The sequence below is a fragment of the Sinocyclocheilus rhinocerous genome, unplaced genomic scaffold (genome assembly GCF_001515625.1).
Source record: "Sinocyclocheilus rhinocerous isolate Xijiao unplaced genomic scaffold, SAMN03320098_v1.1 scaffold1065, whole genome shotgun sequence".
Lineage (NCBI taxonomy): Eukaryota > Metazoa > Chordata > Actinopteri > Cypriniformes > Cyprinidae > Sinocyclocheilus > Sinocyclocheilus rhinocerous.
Genome location: NW_015628720.1, coordinates 83,813 through 106,748, shown reverse-complemented (window position 1 = coordinate 106,748; position 22,936 = coordinate 83,813). Strand labels below are relative to the sequence as shown.

Here is a 22,936-nt window from a genome sequence, read left to right as displayed (position 1 = left end):
CACACACACACACACACACACAACCCAGTGCATCTTGTGTTCATCATTCGCTACCTTAATCGTGCTGGCGTAGGCCTGTTAACAAAGAGAAAGAAACACAGTTTGGACAACACGGCTATTTCACAACAATCAGATCTTTCTATTTAGGTTGGTGTTAAAGGAATAGTTCAACCAAAAAGTGAAAACGTAATCTCTCTCAGACCATCAAAGATTTAGATTTGATCAGATTTGGAGAAATGTAGCATTGCATCACTTGCTCACCAATGGATGCTCTGAAGTGAATGGGTGCCGTCAGAACGAGAGTCCAAACAGCTGATAAAAACACCACAAGTAATGCACACCACTCCAGTCCATCAGTTAATGTCATGTGATGCAAAAAGTTGCATGTTTGTGAGAAACAAATCCATCAAGACATTTTAACTTTAAACTGTTGCGGCCAAAATAAGAGTTAATAATCCATAATAACAGTTCCTGCAGTGAAAAAGTCCATCTCCTGTTGTCCTCTCACATCAAAATCCATCCACATATTTGTTTTAAACTGTTTTCGCTTGTAAACAGTGCTTGATCTGTGCATACTGCTCTACTGATTCAGACCTTTTCACTGTAGAAAGATTTGTTTCTTACAAACACGCAGCTTTTCACTTCACAAGATGTTAATTGATGGACTGGAGTGGTGTGGATTACTTGTGGATTATTGTGATGTTTTTATCAGCTGTTTGGACTCTCATTCTGACGGCACCCATTCACATCCATTGGTGAGCAAGTGAGGAATGCTACATTTCTCCAAATCTGTTCAAATGAAGAAACTCATCTACATCTTGGATGGTCTGAGGGTGAGTACATTTCTTTAGCAAGTTCGCATTTTTGGGGGAACTGTTCCTTTAAGAGGATTAAAGTTAGCATGAAATCAATATTATATCAGAATATTTACTTCCATCATATTCACGTTTGTTTCATGCTGACTTAAAGGATTGTGTGTTATGGAAGTGTATGCGTGTATGATTTACCTGTGAGTGTCTGCAAGACTAGCTGCCACTTCATGTGAACAAACTGCATAAGACAAAGAAATAAAAAGAAGACATGGGTCATAAACAGACGTCTAAAGCCAATTGTGTAAGGCCTCATTAAGAGTTGGCATTACTCCACTGACTTTTCCAATAAAACCAAAGTAGAGCTTTTATTTTTTGCGCCAACTTGACAAATGGGGCCTTGCATTGGAGAAATCTGACTGATTTTCAGCTAGAGAGAACATGACTGATGTGGGATGCATGGAAGGGTTGCAGCAAGGCCAGCTGGCAGATCAGGGTTATAATGAGCTATAACAGTCCGAGGAGCTAAACGGGACTAGAAGTGGGCGAGAGAATCTGAGGAGCAAACGGACGGGGTTAAGATGACGAGGATCATGGAGTGTGACACATTCCCATTTACTGCACTCTTCCTGCAGTAGATCTCTGTGGGACTGGAACCGTGAGGATGTGTGTTATAATGAGACTGTATGAATGGGTCTTACAATAAGAACATGCAATACTTCTTAAATTGCTCACTTTAAAAACATATTAGAATATACCTTGTAGAATATATGTAGTATGTTTCACATTCCTCAGAACATATTTTTTGGAGAGAACAGAATTGAAGAAAAGTATATCTTATGAATGAAATATTATTTTAATTTTAACTATAAAATTTTTATTTTTTATTTTGTTTTTAATTAATTTTTAGTTTGTTTGTTTGTAATATACAGTGGGCTCCCAAAAGGGTTATAACACATAACCAAATTAAAACCATAACAATTTTTTTTTTTTTGGAAAGTAGTTATTGAATTTGCACATAATTTGATAGAAAATATTTCATTACAAATATTATATTATCAGTAAAACAATTTATGTGAAAAGCTGAATTTAAAAAGTAAAAAAAAACATTATTTGATGTCATATATATGATAAGTACACTAAAAATAATGTACAATTTTATAAATAATGTAAAATACAATCTAATTTATGTACTTACTAATGCATCTTTCTTTCTTTTTTTTCTTTTTTTTTACACAACCATATTTCCAAGAAAATGGAAGTAGTTATTAATTTACATCATATAAAGATGGTCAGCAACGGTCAACTTATCGCATTTAATATAAAATTAAACTATAATTAATTTTCATTTAATTTCAATTAAAATGCAGTGAAATGTCTGAAAACATCACATTCAGATTGCACTTATATGCATATTATTTTAAAGCATGTTTTTCTAATAACTACTCTTTTTTTTTTTCAAGGGTATTAAAAACTTTCTTAAGGTGAACTGCACTGGAGCCTTCGAAATAAATCAATCAATCAGAGAATCTCCTCCAGGTGTGATGTGAAGATGGTTAAACATGTGAAAGTGTAACTGGTTTGATGTTAGTGAATGCCTGCACCTCTGATGAATGATTACTCATGTCATGGAGGAGGACGAACACTGCGAGAACACTGACTAGCCCTCGGTGGAGGAAGAGCAGAGCGCTGATGATCTAGATTCTAGGAGAACACAGAGAGCACACACTACACAAGCAGGCACGTTTCACACCCACCAGGACAATCTCCCTCAGGAGTACGCCGAGGCTTTCTTGCTGTAGTGGGACGGGGGGCGGCGGGCGACGTAAGAGGGGGGCGGCACCCTGATGAAGGCATGGGGGAGGAGAAGTGAAGGTGTGAGGTGAGTCGGTGTGGATGTGACAGAGAGGACGGAGGAAAGCGAGTGGAGTGTGTGTGTGTGTGTGTGTATCGTGAGGAGATAAAATAGAGGAGTAAAATCACATTCACATTAGCCTAAAGTGAACGCTAAATGGTTACACAGCCATGCATCTTAAATAAATTCTCTAATATTATTCTAATATTAATATAAAAAAGGGCTAATATTACCTAATTTGATGATGCCGAGTTGAAAAAAAAAAATCTAATGTTTTTGTTTTCTCTCAAAAATTATTTGTGCATCACCTAAAGGAAAAGTGAATGGGTGCCGTCAGAATGAGAGACCAAACAGCTGATGAAAACACAAGTAATCCACACCACTCCAGGCCATCAATTAACATCTTGTAAAACGAAAAGCTGTGTGTTTGTAAGAAACAAATCCATCCAGGCATTTTAACTTTAAACCATCGCTTCTGGCCAAAATACGAGTCTATAGTCCATAATAACACTTCATCCATCTGCTGTTGTCCTCTCACATCAAAATCCACCCACATATTCGTTTAGAAACGGTTTTGACTTAAACGGTGCTTGATCTGTGCAGATTTCTCTCCTGATTCAGACAAGATGACTTTTTCACTGAAGAAAGCCATATTATGGATAGAAGCTTAAAATGTCTTAATGATGGATTTGTTTCTTACAAACATGCAACTTTTTGCATCACATGACATTAACTGATGGACTGGATTGCTTGTGGCTTATTGTGATGTTTTTATCAGCTGTTTGGACTCTCATTCTGACGGCACCCATTCACTGCAGAGCATCCATTGGTAAGCAAGAGATGCAGTGCTGCATTTCTAAATCTGTTCTGATGAAGAAACACACTCATCCTAATCTCAGATGGCCTGATGGTGAGTAAATATTAAGCAAATTTTCATTTTTGGGTGAACTATTGCTTTAATGCACTTATCAAGATAACAAAAGTCAAATGTCAAAAATGTCAGTTTTAAAATAACATGTTATTTTTTATAAATCAGCACCCCAAATTAGTAAGAAACAAGTATTGGATTTAATTCAGCAAATATGATGCAGGCCGGTATTATAATGAATCTTAATTTGATGTATTTTAACAGTAATTTTCTGTTTAAGTGATCTGACACTGACAGTTGAGAGAGTTTCGATCAAACATCATCTTCATCTATTTCCTATTTTGTCCACATGGTGGCACTTCTCAAAGCAAACACGGCAAACTAGGAAAGGTTGTTTTGAGGTTTTTTAAGACTCCGGAAACACGCCGAGTCATTAACAGTTTTAAAGAAGTGAGCCATTAATGTGCATTATGAATAAAAGTAGAAGATGTACAGGCATCAAAGCACTGGGGTGAAAGAGAAAAGCTGCTTGCCGTGGCAGTTTGCAAAAGTAGAGCAGGAACAGAGTCGTGAGTTTGCATGTGTGTGTTCTTACCAGCTGGCTCTCACAGCTTCAATATCACTGATTAAATTTTGTGCAAGGCATATTCCAAATATCTGTGGAAAAAGAGAGAGAAACATGAAGTAGAAACAGAAGATGCAATCAGCGAATGCAGATGAAGGCGTTCTCACCTGCAGCAGAGCGACGCCGATGAAGATCCCAGCCACTACCGTCAGGTTGTCCTGTAGCCATTTCTCAAACTGCGGCACACAGCCTTTAACATTAATGTATGTCTTCTGCTCTGCGTCCTAATGATGAACACATGAGATCAGGATCAATGCTTTGTCCTCTTTCTACACATGCACAGATTAGTCTACAATTTAAACACACATACTTATTTCCCATGTCATTTTACAGATCCTTAATCTAAAGGATTATATATTTGTTTTGTTTAAATTTTTTATATCTATATCAGTGTAAAAAAATTTTTTTTTGAAATTCTAAATAAAAATTATTGGAGTACATTTTAGAAGAATGTACTTTTTCAGTGTTTATTTTAACTTCAGAATTTCACTATTAATCACACAATGTGTTAGCCATTTCTTTGTAACTAATTGTTAAATACTACTAACAATTTCTGAATGAAAACAATTTAATATATATATATATATATATATATAATCATCCAAGTATGAAGAAGCTTCAATACAATAACTTTTTTTTTTTTGGTCTCTATGCAAGAGTAAAATTGTGTTAATAACACAATTTATGTTATTTCATTACAGTTATGAAAATAGTAATAATAAGGAGTACTGTATGTGTGTCCAAACCTTTGACTGGTACTGTACATGATACATGTACAAATATCTCAGGGTTAATGTTAAATGATAAAGATGCTCACTGAGGCTGAACTTGCACTTATGAATAAATAGGACAAATACATTTTCGGATGTTAATTTTGTTGTTGCAAGTTGAAATAACGTCTGATGTATAGCATGTCATACTTTGTCTTCTGCAAAGTTTATGCCCTCAGTATATTTGTTGTGTGAGATCACATCAATTTCAATTCAAACTTAACATTTTTACTTTTCATTTTGCATACTTTGTAGCATCATTTATTTCATACAAATATCTAGCATGACCTTTACTAATGCTTTATTAATTTTCCATTCATTCTTTTTAGTCTATTTTTTTATTAACTTCTTAAATTATAACTTATTAATTTATTAAAGTTCATAAATCATATTATTAGGAATTATTAAGAAATTGTGAAAATAACTTTCATATGCATGCATATTTACACTACGCCTATGTAGAGTATTTTGAATTACTTTACCATTGTGTATGAAATGAATAACCGCTTCCTTTTTTTATAGGTCAGCCAAACGGCCTTAACTTTGAGAGTTGTGCGGGTGATATATTGGCTCTCAGAAGCACGCAGAGGTGAAGTGCAGAAGGCAGAGGAAACACTGATGGAGGGAGTGTAAAGTCACAAGAGAGCAAGACTCACCGGTTTTGCCCGAACATCATATCCACATTGTGTGTTGATTACATCCTCCTGCAAAACACATAATTGATGTGGAATTATTGGAAGACAACCGTAACATTTCAATTTAAAGGAAGTATGCTGACAGTGTGAAGAATTCCAGTGTGGGGGGAGTGAAGAGATAAGAATGGAAATAGCAAACTCTGAGGGAGTTACTTCGTCATTTTTAGAAGTCTTCCTCCTTACAAACTAGTAACAGGATGTGCCTGTCACCCTTCGAATCTTCATGAATTATTTCACCTTGAATAGTTGTTGTTCCTCTTTCAAATCACTTCTGGAAATCTTGTTTTGAACATTTTTAAACAAGTTTGAATTTTGAACATTCCATATAATGTGAATAGACTCTTCATTTACACTTTCTCTTAGTAAAGTTATAGTAGTTAAACAGTTATGAACTTAAATGGCTCTTTATTTAGTTGTTCTGCTTTTATTATTCTAACTTACAGCAAATGAAAGCGTCTGCAGCTTCCCTCACACTGAAATGATGAATCGCTGCATTCACAGAAGAGCTCATAATCGAATCATTTCATGTTAATGATGTTTATTTGTTATGAGTTTATAGCTCATAATAGGCCATAATTTCCATCTTCTTTGCTGTAGACGTGCTCGCAGTGCTTGTTTACTTTCTGTGAAATGTTATTTTTACTCTGTTCACGTAGATCAAATCCTGTTTAATACTCCCCTTTTGTTTCACTCTTTGTCATGTATTGTTTCCCCTCAAACTTTTAGTCTCTCTTAAATCATTAAGATAGCGGCATACAAATTGTGCTTGGAAAAGAACAGAAAATGTGTGGAGCTAGACAGCAAGTATCCCACTGGCAAAATTGTCATTGCATCATATTCAAATAAAAATGTAATTAGTTAAAAGAATAAGTTCACCCAAAAATGAAAATTTGCTGAATATTTACTCACCCTCAGGCGATCCAAGATGTAGATGAGTTTGTTTCTTCATCAGATTTGGAGAAATGTAGCATTCCATCACTTGCTCACCAAAGGATCCTCAGCAGTGAATGGGTGCCGTCAGAATGAGAGTCCAAACAGCTGATAAAAACATCACAATAATCCACAAGTAATCCACACCACTCCAGTCCATCAGTTAATGTCTTGTGAAGTGAAAAACTGTGTTTGTAAGAAACAAATCCACGATCGCTTCAGGCCAAAATACAAATCAATAATCCACTATTACGCTTCCTCCATCTCCTGTTGTCCTCTCACATCTTTGTTTAAAACTATTTTAGACTGTTTTTGCTTGTAAACGGTGCTTGATCTGTGCATACTGTATTTCTCTTCTGATTCAGACAAGACGACTTTTCACTGGAAAAAGCAATATTATAGACCGAGGACTCGTATTTTAGCCAGAAGCGACAGTTTTAGGTTAAACCCGTTTTAATGATGGATTTTTTATTACAAACGCGCAGCTTTTCTCTTCACAAGACATTAACTGATGGACTGGAGTGGCGTGGATTACCGTGGTGTTTTTATCAGCTGTTTGGACTCTCATTCTGACGGCACCCATTCACTGCAGAGCATCCATTGGTGAGCAAGTGATGCAATGCTACATTTCTCCAAATCTGATGAAGAAACAAACTCATCTACATATTGGATTGCTTGTAAAAAATTTTAGGACATTTACATGTTAGGGTGAACTATAGCTTTCATTCATGCTTTCATTCAGTTGCCATAAAAGTTCATCTCTTACCGCTGGGTCTTTGGTGCAACAGGAGAAGGGCACGCCACATTTTTCTCGGCTGGGGTTGCTGTCTGTGCAGTTGAAGTAGATGTTGAGGTTCCAGTCATCTGCTCCAAACGCCCCACAGCATTCCCACTGAAGAAAGGCAAATATTGTGCATGCAATTATATTTCTTGAGTTTTGGAAGGCACATTAATCATGAGATTAACTTGCAATAATTTGGAATATTGGACAACTCTAATAGGAAGCATTAAAGGGGTCCTATTATGCTTTTTCACTTTTTGAATTTTAGTCAGTGTGTAGTGTGTATGTTTGGGCATAAAAAAGATCTACAAAGTTACAAATCTCAAAGTCCACTCCAAAGGGAGATATTTCGTTTAAAACAAATCCCTTTTCAAGAACTACAACGAACGGCTCGTTTGGACTACAGCATTGTTTTCCGGGTTTTGTGATGTCACAAAGCAGCCCATTAGAATATCATTAAAATAAATCCCGCCTATGGAAATTCGAATGGTTTGGGTGGTGGGGAGGGGCGAGGTCGTAGTTAGAACGCTTGGTTGAGTGAGTGCATCAGACGAGACGATGTGCTGCTGTAGCGTCAAGTTTTCACAAGTTATTACACATGCACCTGAATAATTATGTATGTAAATATGTATGTTACAGTTATCAAAACGTTTTTATAATAAATTGCTGACAGTACAATACTGGACAATGATGTAATCTGCAGAATTTACACTTCAATTTTGAGACTACAGTGTTTCCCATACATTGAGTGCGGGTGTTTTTATGTATTTCTGAAGGAAACCGACTGTCTTCAGAAAATTTTCATTTTCATTTAATCTTACATGTAATATCTGATAAAGCAGTGTTTTTTCTGAGCCGAGCGGCTGCTTTGTGTACAGCCGTTACCGGGGAAACCTTGATTGCTACCACGCCAACAGCGCCTCCTGCTGGCAGAGAATGAATTTGCATATATATGCTGCCACAAATAGAGTGCAAGTCTGTGGGAAACACTGGACTATGGTATAAATAAATTCAACTGTATAACAGTTTCACTGCAATTCATGTTATAATGTTAGAATTAAAGAACAATAACAGACCGATGAGCTTTGTAAAAATCGACGCGTTTCAAAAAGGCGGGGCATAGAGGAGAAACAATAATGTACAGTATGTGGAAAATAATGTTTTTTTAACCTTAAACCGCATAAACACATTTCATTACACCAAATACACAAAATAATGTTCTTTTTAGCAGCATCATATGACCCCTTTAACTAAACTTGCTGCTTTGGCAAGGGGCGGGGCAGTACTGAAACACCGTCTTAAGCTGTTCACCAATCACAACGCACTGGGACAGCTAACCAATCACATCACATTTCGTTTTTCGGAAGGCAGGCGTTCATCAAACCCAGAACTAATTGAGCCGTTTGTGCCAGACTGGGGAGAAAGGTATTGTAATAATGTAAATGATGTAAAAAATTATGCGTTTTTCGAACCACCAAGCATGAGAGCATAGTACACCCCCAAAACAAATTCAAGACATTGTAAAAGAGCATAATAGGACCCCTTTAAATGCATTAGACTGCATCTGTTTAATACACATCAATGTTACAGATGTGGCATAAGCAAGCCGTGATCCCCCATGTTTTCCCCTTATACTAGTATTTGATGTTGACATGCAGTGCTTTTTTGTGTCTGTCTTCTTTATCATGTAAGGTCAGCAAGGACATAACATGACAGCATCTGCCTGATTCTGATATCTAATTAAATCTGTCCCGAGGAAAGGCATCTGCTGGAAAGAGATCAACAGTACAGAGTAAAGCTGGAAAAAAAACACAGTAAAGCTGCAGTTGCAGTGCAGTATGGGACTGTAGCAGGGTTTTGCTCAGGAAACAATGTCATTTGTGTGCTAAGTGTGAACTTCTACTTATATCATTAATAGCAAACTGAACTTTGTTACACTGATAGATGTCACACTGTTAACTGAGTAATGCAAATAAATAAATAAATACATAATAAAAGTGTTAACAAGACGATTGCATGTTTTTCTATGTTTTTTTCCACTAGAATATTAGTTATTTTGTATATCCCACTGTTACATTTTAATGGGTTTCTTTATATCAAATACAAATATGATGAATACATACACTAAAAAAAAAGAAAAATAGAATGAAATAAAATATTAAAATATAGAATATGAATTCTATGTTTGAACCCTAATGTGAGTGACATCACAAGTTTTTCACAAGAAATGTTTTTGAACAGTAAAGAAATATTGTGTGACACAAACCACGAAATATTGACTGAAGTAATCTGCAATGATATGTTTGCACTTTTAACCTTGCAACATTCAGAACATTTCAAATGCAAATATTAATATGTTTTAAATTATAGGTTATTAAAAGGCATGCCAAAACTAAGTGATATTACTCATTATTGTTTTTCAGTTAGTTTTGATAAATAATTACAGGTACTTTGCAACACTGTAACCAGCAGGGTCAGAAATTAATGGGAACTTGGAGCAAAATGCCACCAAAATTAATAAAATTCAAGATATGAGGACAAAAAAATTAGCCCCTGTATGTCCCTTGTTTTTTAGATTTACAACATATGATATTTTAAAGCAATATCACACATTATAAAGTTAATATTAAGCGAGTTTAGTGACAGTATTGTCAATATTGTCAGTTTTTTTTGCTCTACTGTATTTCACCAACAAAATTAGTTCAAACAAAGCTGCAGTAGCAGGAGCAATATGTTTCACTTCTGAATGAATCTGTGTTTTTGGATTTGAATCAGTCTAACAAGTGATTCAATGACTCACTCATAAAGACACACATTAAAGACTCAACTTACAGAACCTTTATATCAAATACAAATATGATGAATACATACACTAAAAAAAAAGAAAAATAGAATGAAATAAAATATTAAAATATAGAATATGAATTCTATGTTTGAACCCTAATGTGAGTGACATCACAAGTTTTTCACAAGAAATGTTTTTGAACAGTAAAGAAATATTGTGTGATTTCGTGGTTTGTGTCACACAATATTTCTTTACTGTTCAAAAACATTTCTTGTTTGCAAAGCAACAAAACGTTGCTTTGCAACGATTTGTATCGTGAAAAGCGCTATACAAATAAACTTGAATTGAATTGAACTGAAAGACTCACATGCTTCATTCCTGAATGAATCAGCCATTTCGAACAAATCGAATTTGAACCAATTAATTATTCAATGACTCACTCATTAAGCTTGCCGCCACCTACTGGTTTTAATTTCACATTTTAAAGTATCATTTTTTTTTTAAAGACACTTTATTTTAAAGTGTCCTTGTTACATGTACTTACTATTATAATAACAATAAATTATGCATAATTACATGCAAGTAACTCTAGACCAAACTCTAATCCTAACCCTACCCATAAGTGCATGTAGTTAATTAATATTACTCAGTACTTAAATGTATAATTACACTGTAACAAGGACACCTTAAAATAAAGTGTAACTTCATTTTTTGTAACATTTCAAATTTCTACATTCAAAGTATTATATATAAGAAATTAATATCATAGGATTATGCAACTTTAATTGCAGTGTAAATGCATTTATTCCAACTCAGAGCTGCATTAAACAGTCAATTCAATGCCACCTGAGGTGCAGCTTTTGTGCAAAGATGAATTTTGTTGATACGCATTTAATTTAATTGGTAACAGTATTTCAAATTCACTTAAATGTACTCGATACATTCAATTAGAATAATAAAGCACTATATCTATCTATAAAGTGTCTCTAGATATATTTGATGGCCACTAATCTGACTACTGGGGTCATCTTGTAGTGTTTTCCCAATGTCTATGGTAGTTTTGGACTTAGTACTTCAAGTCTAAGGTGAAAAAATAAGATTTCTTAAAGTTCAATAGTAACTTTTTCAAATGAAATACTTCTCAGATAAGAAAAACAACAACTTTCAGACCCAAATGGCACCATTTCCTGAGAATGACCCAGTAACCTTCTAAATGTCGACACATTTTAGCCTCGAAATAAACAAAATTCCGAGCAGTTTGACATCTCACTATTCAAAGAAATGAGGAAACGTGAACCGACAGAGATCTCAGTAAGTGCGCTGTCTGTTCTGACAGTGAATAAGGAGTCTTCAAGTCATGCTGTTGCTATGGGAACTGCTTCTGTAATGACATGTGGCGCAGATAAACTGATAGTTTGCTTTTTTTCTCCTGTGCACACACATTTTCCCCTTTCATCTTGTTTACACCTTTCCTCATTTTCACTTTCTAGTGTATTTTCTCTGTCTGTATATTGGAGACATGAGTGCTCTCTGCTCTCTAGCCTGCAGTCTTACATATTCCTGAGTGAAGTCGATGAGGTTCTGCAAGTCTATGTCATCTCTGTAGGCTCGTATGTTGTTGTTGATGAAAAAGTTGAGCTGATCTTTAATCCAGTCTTTAAAGACAAAGGCCAGGACACCGGCGGTCAGCTCCAGGAAGAAGATTATCCCCAGAAACACAGAGAACTGGGAGAGGAGAGAGACAAATACACTTTACTACAGTCATTAACACTCATTTGACCTCTCTACCTCATCCACTGTAGTATTTCTTTTTCTGTTCTGAATAATGTAATAAAATGTCAAAATTGAGAAAAATGTTTTGTATTTTTAAATTATTGTTACCAAAATGCATTGACACTAGTTTCATTTTTGCAGTCTGATTCCAAAAATAAACAAATTAATACATACAACATACTAAATGGCAATAAATAAATGAGTGACATCAGATTGTAAATTTAGTTTGTGCGGACATCAGATTTAGCAAATTTATCAAATGTATTTTTTATTATAGTTTCTAAAATGCATTGCAATTTATGCAATGCGAGTCAAAGCAAATACATACATACATAGAAAATGCCAAAACTGAGAAAAAATCTAATTGCTTTATTACAAAAATTAAAATTACACTATTGTAATAATTTTTGCAATTTAAGTCCCAAAATATTAAATAATAAATATTGCTATAAAAAATGTCACTCGTGACCTCAGATTGTAAAGTATAAATTTTGTGATTTTTTAAAATCACTTTTGCAAATGAAAAACATTTTAAAGTGCATTTATTGATCCATGTTCTATTACATTATTTCTAGCAGACATGCATGGTTAGACCTAGCATGGTTTTGTATCAGTAAACCAATGACTGGTGTTAGATAAGTGAGCAAAGTACAGTGTGTTATGTACAGCGTTGTTTGACATCCAGTTTTGTCATAACATACAAGCACAGAAGTAATCAATCCTGTTCTTCACTTGTTGCATTTACAAACATCAAATATATATTCTATTTTAGTATTTTCTAACTGTGCCTAAAATGCTTTGTACATGCACTCTCTGGTAGATGTTCGTCCCGCATGTATTAACGACTGTCGAAACACCCATGCATGTAAGTGTTAAAAAAAGCACTAATCTGTTTTGTAGGAGACTACACCTACACCTAATAAGAATCAAAACTTGAATACATACAAATTTGAGCAGGAAGGTGTTTTCCCTCAGGGCCCCGATACAGCCAGCGAAACCCAGGATGAACATCACCCCCCCAACCACCAGAAACAACCACACTGGATCAAATCCACCCAGATCCGTGATGGAGGAGATGTTAGACAGAACTCCCTGAGGAACACACAGAGCTCTAATTAGTTGAACGGCTTCCCAGAACCTTGAGAATTTGGTTCAAATGTGATTGTTTGCAATTACGGAGATATTTGCGAATATTTCATTATAAACAGAAGCCGTGTGGTTTCAAAGTCACAAATATGGCACAGAAAATGGCAAACTGATCAAGCATACACAGACACACAATATATCAAAGTGTGTTTATACAGGTTTGTGTGTAAAAGATCAGACAGACTATTGAGTGAGAAATTTAAACAATATTTTCAGTCTTATGAAACTGTCCAAAAATGCATTTTTGTGGTCCACTCTACATAGTGTGTTTGTAGACAAATAACTCTGCACAGTGTGTGTGTGTGTGTGTGTGTGTCTATATATGGAGAAAACAGCCGCACACATGTGATAATGCTGTTAGCTGTTATTTCCATCCCTATGTAATAAATAAATAAATAAATAGATAAATAAATCAACTTAAAACAAAACAAACATTAACTGAAATAAAATAAAAAAACATTTTTCACATGTACGTTAATATGCCTATCAAATAAAGATAAATTGTATGGATTATGCATTCAATCTTGTTTTTCTCACCTTCTCGCTCCATGCCCACAATCCGATTCCAAGGAAAGCCACGCCAAGCAACTATAAAACAAGACAGATATGGCATTACTTTAGCAATGGTGATTGTGATAAACACAACGCAAAGCAGATTAAGAGGTTTTAAAAGGTTGTGAAGGGTTTTGAGATGTTACAGCACGCATCGCACATTATTGAAAACAATAATTTCACACATTATTTGTTCAACTTTTTTATTTGTGGAACACGAAAGAAGAAGAATTTTAGTTCCCATTGACTTCTACTGTATGGTCCAAAAATATAATGGAAGTCATGGGAACCAAAACTGTTTGTACCAAAGTATCTTTTGTGTGTGTGAACTATCCATTTAAAAGTTTCTTTAACCCACAATTATACATAAAAAATAAAGTTCAGACCAACCTAGAGTGTAATATTACACTCTGATATGAAAATGTAAAAACCATGTCGTCCATGATTATGAAAAGACATGTGAGGCAAAGCATAGATTACTGTTCTCCAAAGTACACAGTAATGTTTCCATTTCAAAACCCCCTTCCCAGTGAGCCAATGCTGAACATTAGGGATAAAAAGACGGCAAGCATTTTATCAGATCCCCTCAGCCTGACCAAACATTAGGTCATGACTCGTAACCATTGACTGTAAAGGGTGCCAGCCTCTATATCTCACTCTTAAGGTCTTGTTTGTAATTTCAACAGCTTCTCAAGTCACACTCTGACACAGTTTCTGCAATCTGATCTTATATGGTGGCATATGAGCAGACATCTGGTTCTTCCCATGAGACGTATGTCCTCATTGTGTCCACAGGGCTGTGATTCTGCTAGCCTTTCAGAACTGGAGAACATCGCCTTTATTTGTACCTTATTTCTTCTTATACTATGTTTTCTCTGCCAAACATTAAACACACACATATGCACGGTGTTCACATTAACTGTAAGGCTTACAAACATAAAGAAAGATAGAACTGTACTATTGGCAGATTTTGTATAGCTGAAATTATAATTTAATTAAAGGAACGGACAAAATTACTTTAAAGGCCAAATTAAAGAAATTGTTCACTCAAAAATGATAATTTGCTGAAAATCTACTCAACATTAGGCCTTCCAAGATACAGATGAGTTTGTTTCTTCATCAGAACAGATTTGGAGAAATGTAGCATTGCATCACTTGCTCACCAATGGATCCTCTGCAGTGAATGGGTGCCATCAGAATGAGAGTCCAAACAGCTGATAAAAACACCACAATAATCCACACGACTCCAGTCCATCAATTAACATCTTATGAAATGAAAAGCTACGCGTTTTTAAGAAACAAATCCATCATTAAGACATTTTAAAAAGTACAAACAGTCCAAAACAGTTCTAAACAATCATGTGGGTGGATTTTTTCACTGGAGGAAGTGTTACATGGATTATGAATGCATATTTTGGCCAGAAACAATGGTTTAAATTTAAATGTTTCTTACAAACGTGCAGCTTTTCTCTTCACAAGCCATTAACTGATGGACTGGAGTGGTGTGGATTACTTGTGGATTATTGTGATGTGTTTATCAGCTGTTTGGACTCTCATTCTGACGGCACCCATTCACTGCAGAGGATCCACTGGTGAGCAAGAGATGCAATGCTGCATTTCTCCAAATCCGTTGTGATGAAGAAAGAAACTCTTCTACATCTTAGAAGGCCTGAGGATGGTTACATTTTCAGCAAATTTTCAGTTTTGCTATATGAGAAAAATAATAATGATAAAAAAAGAGCTAGACGTGGGTGGAGACACATGGACCTGAATATCAGCTATGCAACTCTACACAAATACATTATTGCTTTCAAATATAACCACTGTGTTTTAGTGGGGTCAAGACCTTTAGTCAGATCACCCATCTGTACTGTATATCACAAGCCATCAGATTTGAGAAACCTCCAGAATTTCATTCACTATTCAAGAAAACACTCACAGCTACATTTTGCCAAGTCGTTTTAGTCTAAACGGCCCTGTTTGTCCCTCATAAGGCTCCATCTTTTCACCATCAGAGCGCCCACTGTGCCTCACACAAGAGTTTTTGTGTACATAAATGATGCAAGACAACAGTCTCTCTCATACAGTACTTCTTTTAGTAAAACATGAACTCTAACTCGGACACAGTACAGTCCTGTATTTACTTAATACAAGAGGTCGACCGATAGTGGATTTTACCGATACCGATAGCTAGGTTGGACCACACTGGCCGATACCGATTAATCAACCGATAGTTTTTAAAATGATAAACGAAAACTAAAACAGAGCTTTACTATTTTGAAAAAAGCAGTAGCAGTACTGAACCATACTTTGTAAATGAATAAACATATTAATATTAATTATTATATTGATCATTAAAGTTATTTCATAGTTTACTAACGTGGTCGCACTGTAGAGCCCTGCGATGCGTTCTCGGAGAAGTCACACACCAGACGCGTCACTTTCAATTCCAGCAGCGGTCTAAAACTGTTTATTTAATCACCAAACGGACATAAGTTTGCTTCAAGAATGAACAATGTGGCATAAATGACAATGTGGCATAAATGAGTTTTTTATTGCTTAAAAAAAACAGAGCAAAGGGAAAGAGAGAGTGCGATCTTTACAGCTCTCTATATGAAGCATAAAGACTGTATTAGAGCCACAGAAAGAGCACAATACATAATTCATAGCCTAGGGTGAAGTCATTATGTACATTAACAATGATTTGGGACAAATATAATGTAATTTAATGGAAAACTATGTGAATGGCGCTCTGTTCCGTGGCAGAATTTTCTGTCGGCTGCATTTAAATGCAGGTTTGAAGTTTCCCGCTCTGTGCAGCGCGCAGTGTCACGTGTCAAAACAAACAACACGTGCTGTTAAGTGATTTCCGCCTCTAGAGGCCGCTCTCGTACTGTATAATGGCAGCGGACCCTTCTCGGCCACTCCAGCAACGGACGCAACCCGGAAAACTATCGGCATTGATTTTTGCCGATAACCGATAGTTCGGCCAATCAACTATCGGTGCCGATTAATCGGCAAAACCGATGAATCGGTCGACCTCTACTTAATACACTGTAAAAATAGATGTGGGAATTACTTTCACTTTCACTCAGAAATTGCTAGTAAATATAACAAATAATTACAAAGAAATGGCAAAACATATTCCAATAATCTTTGTATTATTTACAACTTAAAAAAAAAAAATCTGCTGCTTATTAATAAGTAGTAAGGTAGTTGTTAAGTTTAGTATGGGGTAGAATTAAGAGATGGTCATGCAGAATAAGACATTAATAAGTGATTTATAAGTACTAATAAACAGACAGTATGCTAGTAATATTCATGCAAATAAGCAACTAGTGAGAATTAGTCCCTAAACTAAAGTGTTACCATTATTATATATTTTTTTATATATATATATATATATATATTTTTTTTTTTATTTGCAATCTCTCTCTCTCTCTCTCTCTCTCTCTCTGCATCAAAACTGTCTGGTTACTGTGTAAAGCCTCATATCCCCACAATCAGTGGTTCACAGGAAGAGAAAAAACAAACAAACAAAAAACAAATAAAAATCATGTAAGGTAAACAGATGTACAGACTGCAAAAATCAAATGATATAATCATTAAAGGTTAAAGGTGGCATGAAATGAAAATTCACCCTATCCATTTTCTAAATGTTATAGATCTTATTGCATATGTTTAAACACCCACATCTCCAAATCAGCCAATGCACAAAACCAAGTTCCCACACTACTTCTTGTTCGAATCCACTTGGATGCATGTCGGAAGAAAAGATCTCTCGCTACTTCTGTTTCACCACAACTAGTTTTTTTTGTAAATTTGAGGAATTTTAAAATATAAAAGTTTTTTTTTATTAATTTGTAAAGTGGTTGCTAATAGAGGGAGACCTTGAGAGTGAGGAATGAAGGACGATTTAGTTTCTTGGACTTGATTTCAAAAACAGACGTTTTGTGGAGCACAAAGGCTCCATTCATTCCCATCCAACTTTGCACACAATGGAGCGAACCAGAAAACATGCAGCTTTTTTTCAGCATCACAGGGTGTTGTTTGTGATATTAAAGCTGCACACAAACCCGGTTCACATGTCTCTGTGGACTAATATACATGGAGAAATGCATATTAATTCTTGCATGGGTTTATTAAGCTTTCTAAACTCAAGTAGTCTGAAAGAAACTGTATGGCATCAGCATCAGATTCAGTCAGGACATGGAAAGACACTAAAGAGAATTAAATGGATTCACAAATATTCCCAGAGCAAACATGCATTATTATGATCGTTTTCATAACAACCAGCTGCTCCATTAAAGCTTAAGCATAATGGCTACCCTGCACTAAATATTATAGTAGACAGAGAATTATATACTATAAGATTACTGTATGCAATGAATGGCCAATGGTCACATGTAGACCATAATGTATGCATGCATTTTTTTAATACTTGCAATTATTTTATATAAAATTATTTTAATGGAATTTATTACTGAATTGAAGCTGAGTTTAAGTAATCCAGTCTTTAGTGTCACATGATTCTTCAGAAATCATTCTAATATGCTGATTTGCTGCTCAAGAAACATTTCTTATCATTATTATCAATGTTGAAACAGTGGAAACCGTGATACACTACCATTCAAAAGTTTGGGATTAAGTAAGATTTAATAAAAAAAAAAAGAAAGAAAGAAAGAAAAGAAAAGAAATTGATACTTTTATTTAGCAAGGATGCACCGAATTGACCAAAAGTGAAAGTAAAAACATTTATAATGTTACCAAAGATTTCTAATTCAAATAAATGAAATTTCTTGTTTTCATTTTCATCAAGGATTCCTGAAAAAAACTTTTTTTCAACACTGACATAATAAGAACATCATTAATAATTGAGCACCAATAATAATTGATAATACGGCTAGCAAATCAGCATATCAGAATGATTTCTGAAGGATCATGTGACACTGAAGTCTGGAGTAACGATGCTGAAAATTCAGCTTTGCATCACAGGAATAAATTACATTTTAAAATATATTCAAATAGAGAACAGTTATTTTAAATTATAATAACATTTCACAGTATTACTGTATTTTTTATCAAATAAATGCAGCCTTGGTGAACATAAGAGCCTTCTTTAAAAACATTTAATACACACACATTTGGCCAGTCCATAATGTAAATACACAACCTTTTTAGTTAGATATATTATATTCTTGTTCACCATCTGGCATCATGACCAGCATACTCTTAAAGGAGATGACATACACTTCAGTGAAAACATTCTGTATGCAAGCCAGAAAAATGTCACGCAGAAACAAAGGAGTGCTTTGACTTAAGGAACAAGCTAGTGGAGCCTGACTCACTTTCAATTTGGAAATGCATTCAGACAGTGTACCGAGACGAGAGCAATATTTCTGAGGTGTGTTATATGCTACCCTGCCAAAATAAATCAATTGCTTTAGTTGATTTTATTAATAACGATGTTATTCTTATATATGCTATTTGCAAACATGTTTATACAAAATCCAAAACACTTCTCGTACACCTGCTCTCACCATGCAATTAAAAGAGACATTTTAATTTATAGATCCATGAATACATCTATTTGGGAGGTTTGTTTACTGCTTTAACTGAGCACCTTAAAGGGGTGTCATTAATGTCAGCCATACAAGACTATTGTGCACTGCACTCTGACTTTAATTAGTGCAGCTGATTTCTGATATGTACAGTAAGAGAAATGTCACTTTTCATTATGAGTCATCTTTCAGTAAAATACTTTGTGTGTAAGCTGTGTCACAAAACCCCCAATGTTAACCCAAATAAAGAACGTGAAAAAAGACAAAAAGCATTACTCGGGTGAGATCATAACAAGAAATTATGACCTCAGCGTCCAGTTATAGTGTAACATGTCATGGCAAGTAAAACATACAAACACATTCCAACTTTTGTTACCATCTAGTCTAGTCCAATGAATAGAAGAAACAACAAATTCATCCTTTAAGAAGCTGTCAGTGTTATTTTTTTAAGGAATCAATGAGTTCAACCAAACCAGCAACAATGAATAGTGTATTATGGGACATATTAGCCTATATATGGCAGTAGGTGACATATATCACATTCTATTATCTATTAAAAATCGGTTTAACGATCACTTTTTTTTATTATTTAAAAGATATGTCTTTGTAACTAAGATTTTTCTGTTGTGAAACATCACATTAAATTAAATATAAACAATTGTCTTCGTCAGTAATGCCATTTGAAGTGATTGAAAATATGAGACAGCAGTAAACGTGTACAGTAGCTAATGACGCAAGTGTATGAAGTTCATTGAGTTCTGTACAGTAGCACAGTGAAGGCTCAATAATAGCGCCCTCATTATTGAACCTCACAGGACTCATGTGAAAGGATGAGCGTCCCAGATAATCAGTGAACACTCAAACTAGGTGATGGGAAAAAGGGGTACTGATCTAACTTGTAAAAATAAATCAGGCTTTACACTCTTAAAAATATAGTGTGTGTGTGTGTGGGGGGTTGGGTTGGGGGGGGGGGGTATTTTTGGTTCCCTAAAGAAGCTTTCAGAGAGCAGTTCTTAAAAAGAAAATTTAAGCATCTAAAGAACCTTTTTCCGCTATAAAGAACCTTTTGTGCAATGGAAAGGTTCCGTGGATGTTAAAAGGTTCTTCACGGAACTATAGATGCCAATAAAGAACCTTTATTTTTAAGAGTATAGGAGTGCTGCAACATGGGCAGAGTTGTAACATCATCAATTCATGCAATTATAAATGAGTTAGAGGGGTGAAATCACTATTGTACAAGACTACCAGCCTCTTGAGGTGACAGGAGGTGTATGATTCTTTATAGAACGGGATTTTCTGATAAAGCGTATGAATACTTTCATCTTTGGCTCATAATTTGTAAGGGATCCACAAAAATGTCATAATATTTGCCACAACTGGTTTTCAACGTGGCATTTTATTGGCCACAAAAGTTAGATTACACAAATGCTGGTGCTTACTTTTACTTGGCTATAAACGTGAACTAAACAAATCAAGAATGCGCCACAGCAACGACGCTTAATTATTGGACTGGCATTATTAACCACTTGATTATAGATATCATTCACAGGTATGCCAAACGTATGTATTTTGTCTAAAAAGCCAAATATGAATTCTGGAGGCTCGAGATGAACCTCAAAAAAAGACTGCAACCCTAAAAATGTTTTTAAAATGTAAAATTTGTTTAATATGTTTACTATTTCAAATGTTTAAAATTAGGCTAAAGGTGGCAAGTTGGGATGGGGTATATTGGGGATGGCATAATAAAACATTTTGTATCTGATTTTAGAAAAAAAACTGAACCTGAACTTAAAACTGAATCTGATTTTAGCTATATTAATGCACAACATTAAAATTGATAAGTGCTTATCCATTAATGTTAGACCTCACTGCGATAAAAAAGGGTAGGAATAACAAAATAACTCTTTGTAGGCTACTTGACATTATTTTCAACATTTTTGCGATAAATGGTTTATTTCAAAACTATATTTTGAAGCATATTATATCAAAGTGTTAGACACCAACACGGGTCTTTCAGTAGAAATGACTGCATTTTCACAGTCACGATGTAATCTCTAGTCACTCCAGTTATTGCATTCAATCCAGGACACACACAGGATGCATGTGTTAGTGTACAGTAAGGTCGATGCATCGCTTCTCAGAGAGAAAGCCGATTATCTGTAGTACGCACTTGACTCTGCCGCTGTCATATACATCTGAGATAAACGCTTAGAAGATCGCAATGAAATGAGTTTCTATTAACACAAATACAGGACCGCAGGCGTCTGCTCCACGCTCAACGTAGAATAATCGATAGGTCTCGATTTAATCGACGAATTATGCCGGTCTTGTACAGTATATACCGGCTTCTCGCGTTTCAAACAAACGGAACAAAGGAACTGAATTGGCTGAGCGAAATAGCCATATATCACACTCACTTTCACATGCACTGACAGAAAGAAACACTGATGCATTACAAACAAAGCCATGGTGCTACAAACACAAGCTCTTACCCAAAATATTATGTTAAATCCAAATATGAAATATTTGATGCAGCAGCTGACTTCTTGACCCTTGAAATGCTTTCCTGACATCATTTGGCTGGTTTTCTCCAGAACAAACTTAAAACGCGAATTTCGAAGCAGGTTCAGTTTATTATTCCGTTCTTAGGACATCGATGTCAAACTGTCCCAGTAATGTTATTACTATTACATAAAAGAAACATAATGCTGAGCAACTACAACAGCGCCTAAATTTGGTACAAGGCTGTCATTTATAAACAAATCCGCTGACTTTAACACAGTGCGCCTCGAAATAACAGCCCCTTCTTCTCCGCAATTAGTTCACAACGCTTTTTTTTTTTCACTTGACATGGCTGCTTTTGATTGACAGCGCTAGTAACCAATCAGCTGCCGCGCCTCCACCCTCCCCCACTAGGACACGCCTCCCCATGAGCGTTGCTCAATTTTTAGGCTGTTATTTGATGCACAGTTTATTCTGTAACAAAGTGAATGTTTAGAACGATCGCCTTTTGTAAACTGCATTCTAAAAAGTGAAATAATTGCTGTCTGAATGCGGGAGAGACGAAGATCAGTGCCGTTTTCTCACATAGGGCAACAATTATATATTGTACTATGAATATTTTACTATTTTATAACCTAAAATGTGACCCTGGAGCACAAAAGCAGTCATAAGTAGCACGGGTATATTTGTAGCAAGAGCCAACAATACACTGTATGGGTCAAAATGATCGATTTTTCTTTTATGCCAAAAATCACTAGGATATTAGGATCATGTTCCATGGAGATATTTTGCAGACTTCCTACCATAAATATATCAAAACTTAATTTCTGATTAGTAATATGCATTGCTAAGAACTTCATTTGGACAACTTTAAAAGCAATTTTCTCAATATTTAGATTTTTTTGCACCCTCAGATTCCAGATTTTCAAATAGTTGTATCTCGAACAAATATTGTCCTATCCTAACAAACCATACATCAACGGAAAGTGTATTTATTCAGCAAAAAATGACCCTTATGACTGGTTTTGTGGTCCAGGGTCACAAATGCTTATGTTTTTCATAATATTGTAAACATAAATCATATTGAATTGTATAGCCTAATATATGTGGGCCTATATAACCATAAAAAATCCTATGGAATATAGAATAGAATATAGAAGACTGGGCTTCTACTCACACTTTACATACATTGTAAAGTAGCCTATAACAATTAAACTGGAACGTTGTATCTAAATCTGGAATCACTGCAATTGCTGACAGAAAAATGTGGAAGGAAATTCCAGA

General features: G+C 35.2%; 1 protein-coding gene across 2 annotated transcripts; it reads right to left on the bottom strand.

The window, feature by feature from the left end:
* Window position 1: 1 nt before the first annotated feature.
* tspan5a (tetraspanin 5a) lies at window positions 2-22,143 on the bottom strand. Of its 2 annotated transcripts, XM_016550073.1 has the most exons (11): window positions 21,643-22,143; window positions 13,575-13,625; window positions 12,837-12,983; window positions 11,673-11,843; window positions 7,319-7,444; window positions 5,584-5,631; window positions 4,265-4,381; window positions 4,128-4,189; window positions 2,567-2,653; window positions 1,008-1,050; window positions 30-75 (listed from the first exon to the last, which is right to left on the bottom strand). In XM_016550073.1, exons 1-9 carry the CDS (start codon window positions 21,724-21,726, stop codon window positions 2,581-2,583), a joined length of 879 nt encoding a protein of 292 aa, XP_016405559.1. In that variant the 5' UTR covers window positions 21,727-22,143; the 3' UTR covers window positions 30-75; window positions 1,008-1,050; window positions 2,567-2,580. The 2 variants fall into 2 exon arrangements, with proteins under 2 accessions (XP_016405560.1, XP_016405559.1); XM_016550074.1 differs by lacking the exon at window positions 2,567-2,653 and having other exon boundaries at window positions 2-75; window positions 21,643-22,066.
* Between the last annotated feature and the right edge of the window lie 793 nt (window positions 22,144-22,936).

Excerpts from the sequence above, each read along its gene's own strand:
- tspan5a (XM_016550073.1), bottom strand. The coding sequence starts at position 21,726 with ATGATGTCAGGAAAGCATTTCAAGGGTCAAGAAGTCAGCTGCTGCATC. Across the intron at positions 12,984-13,574 it reads TGTGGGCATGGAGCGAGAAG|GGAGTTCTGTCTAACATCTC; the intron begins GTGAGAAAAACA and ends TGTGTTCCTCAG. Across the intron at positions 4,190-4,264 it reads TCGGCGTCGCTCTGCTGCAG|ATATTTGGAATATGCCTTGC; the intron begins GTGAGAACGCCT and ends CTTTTTCCACAG.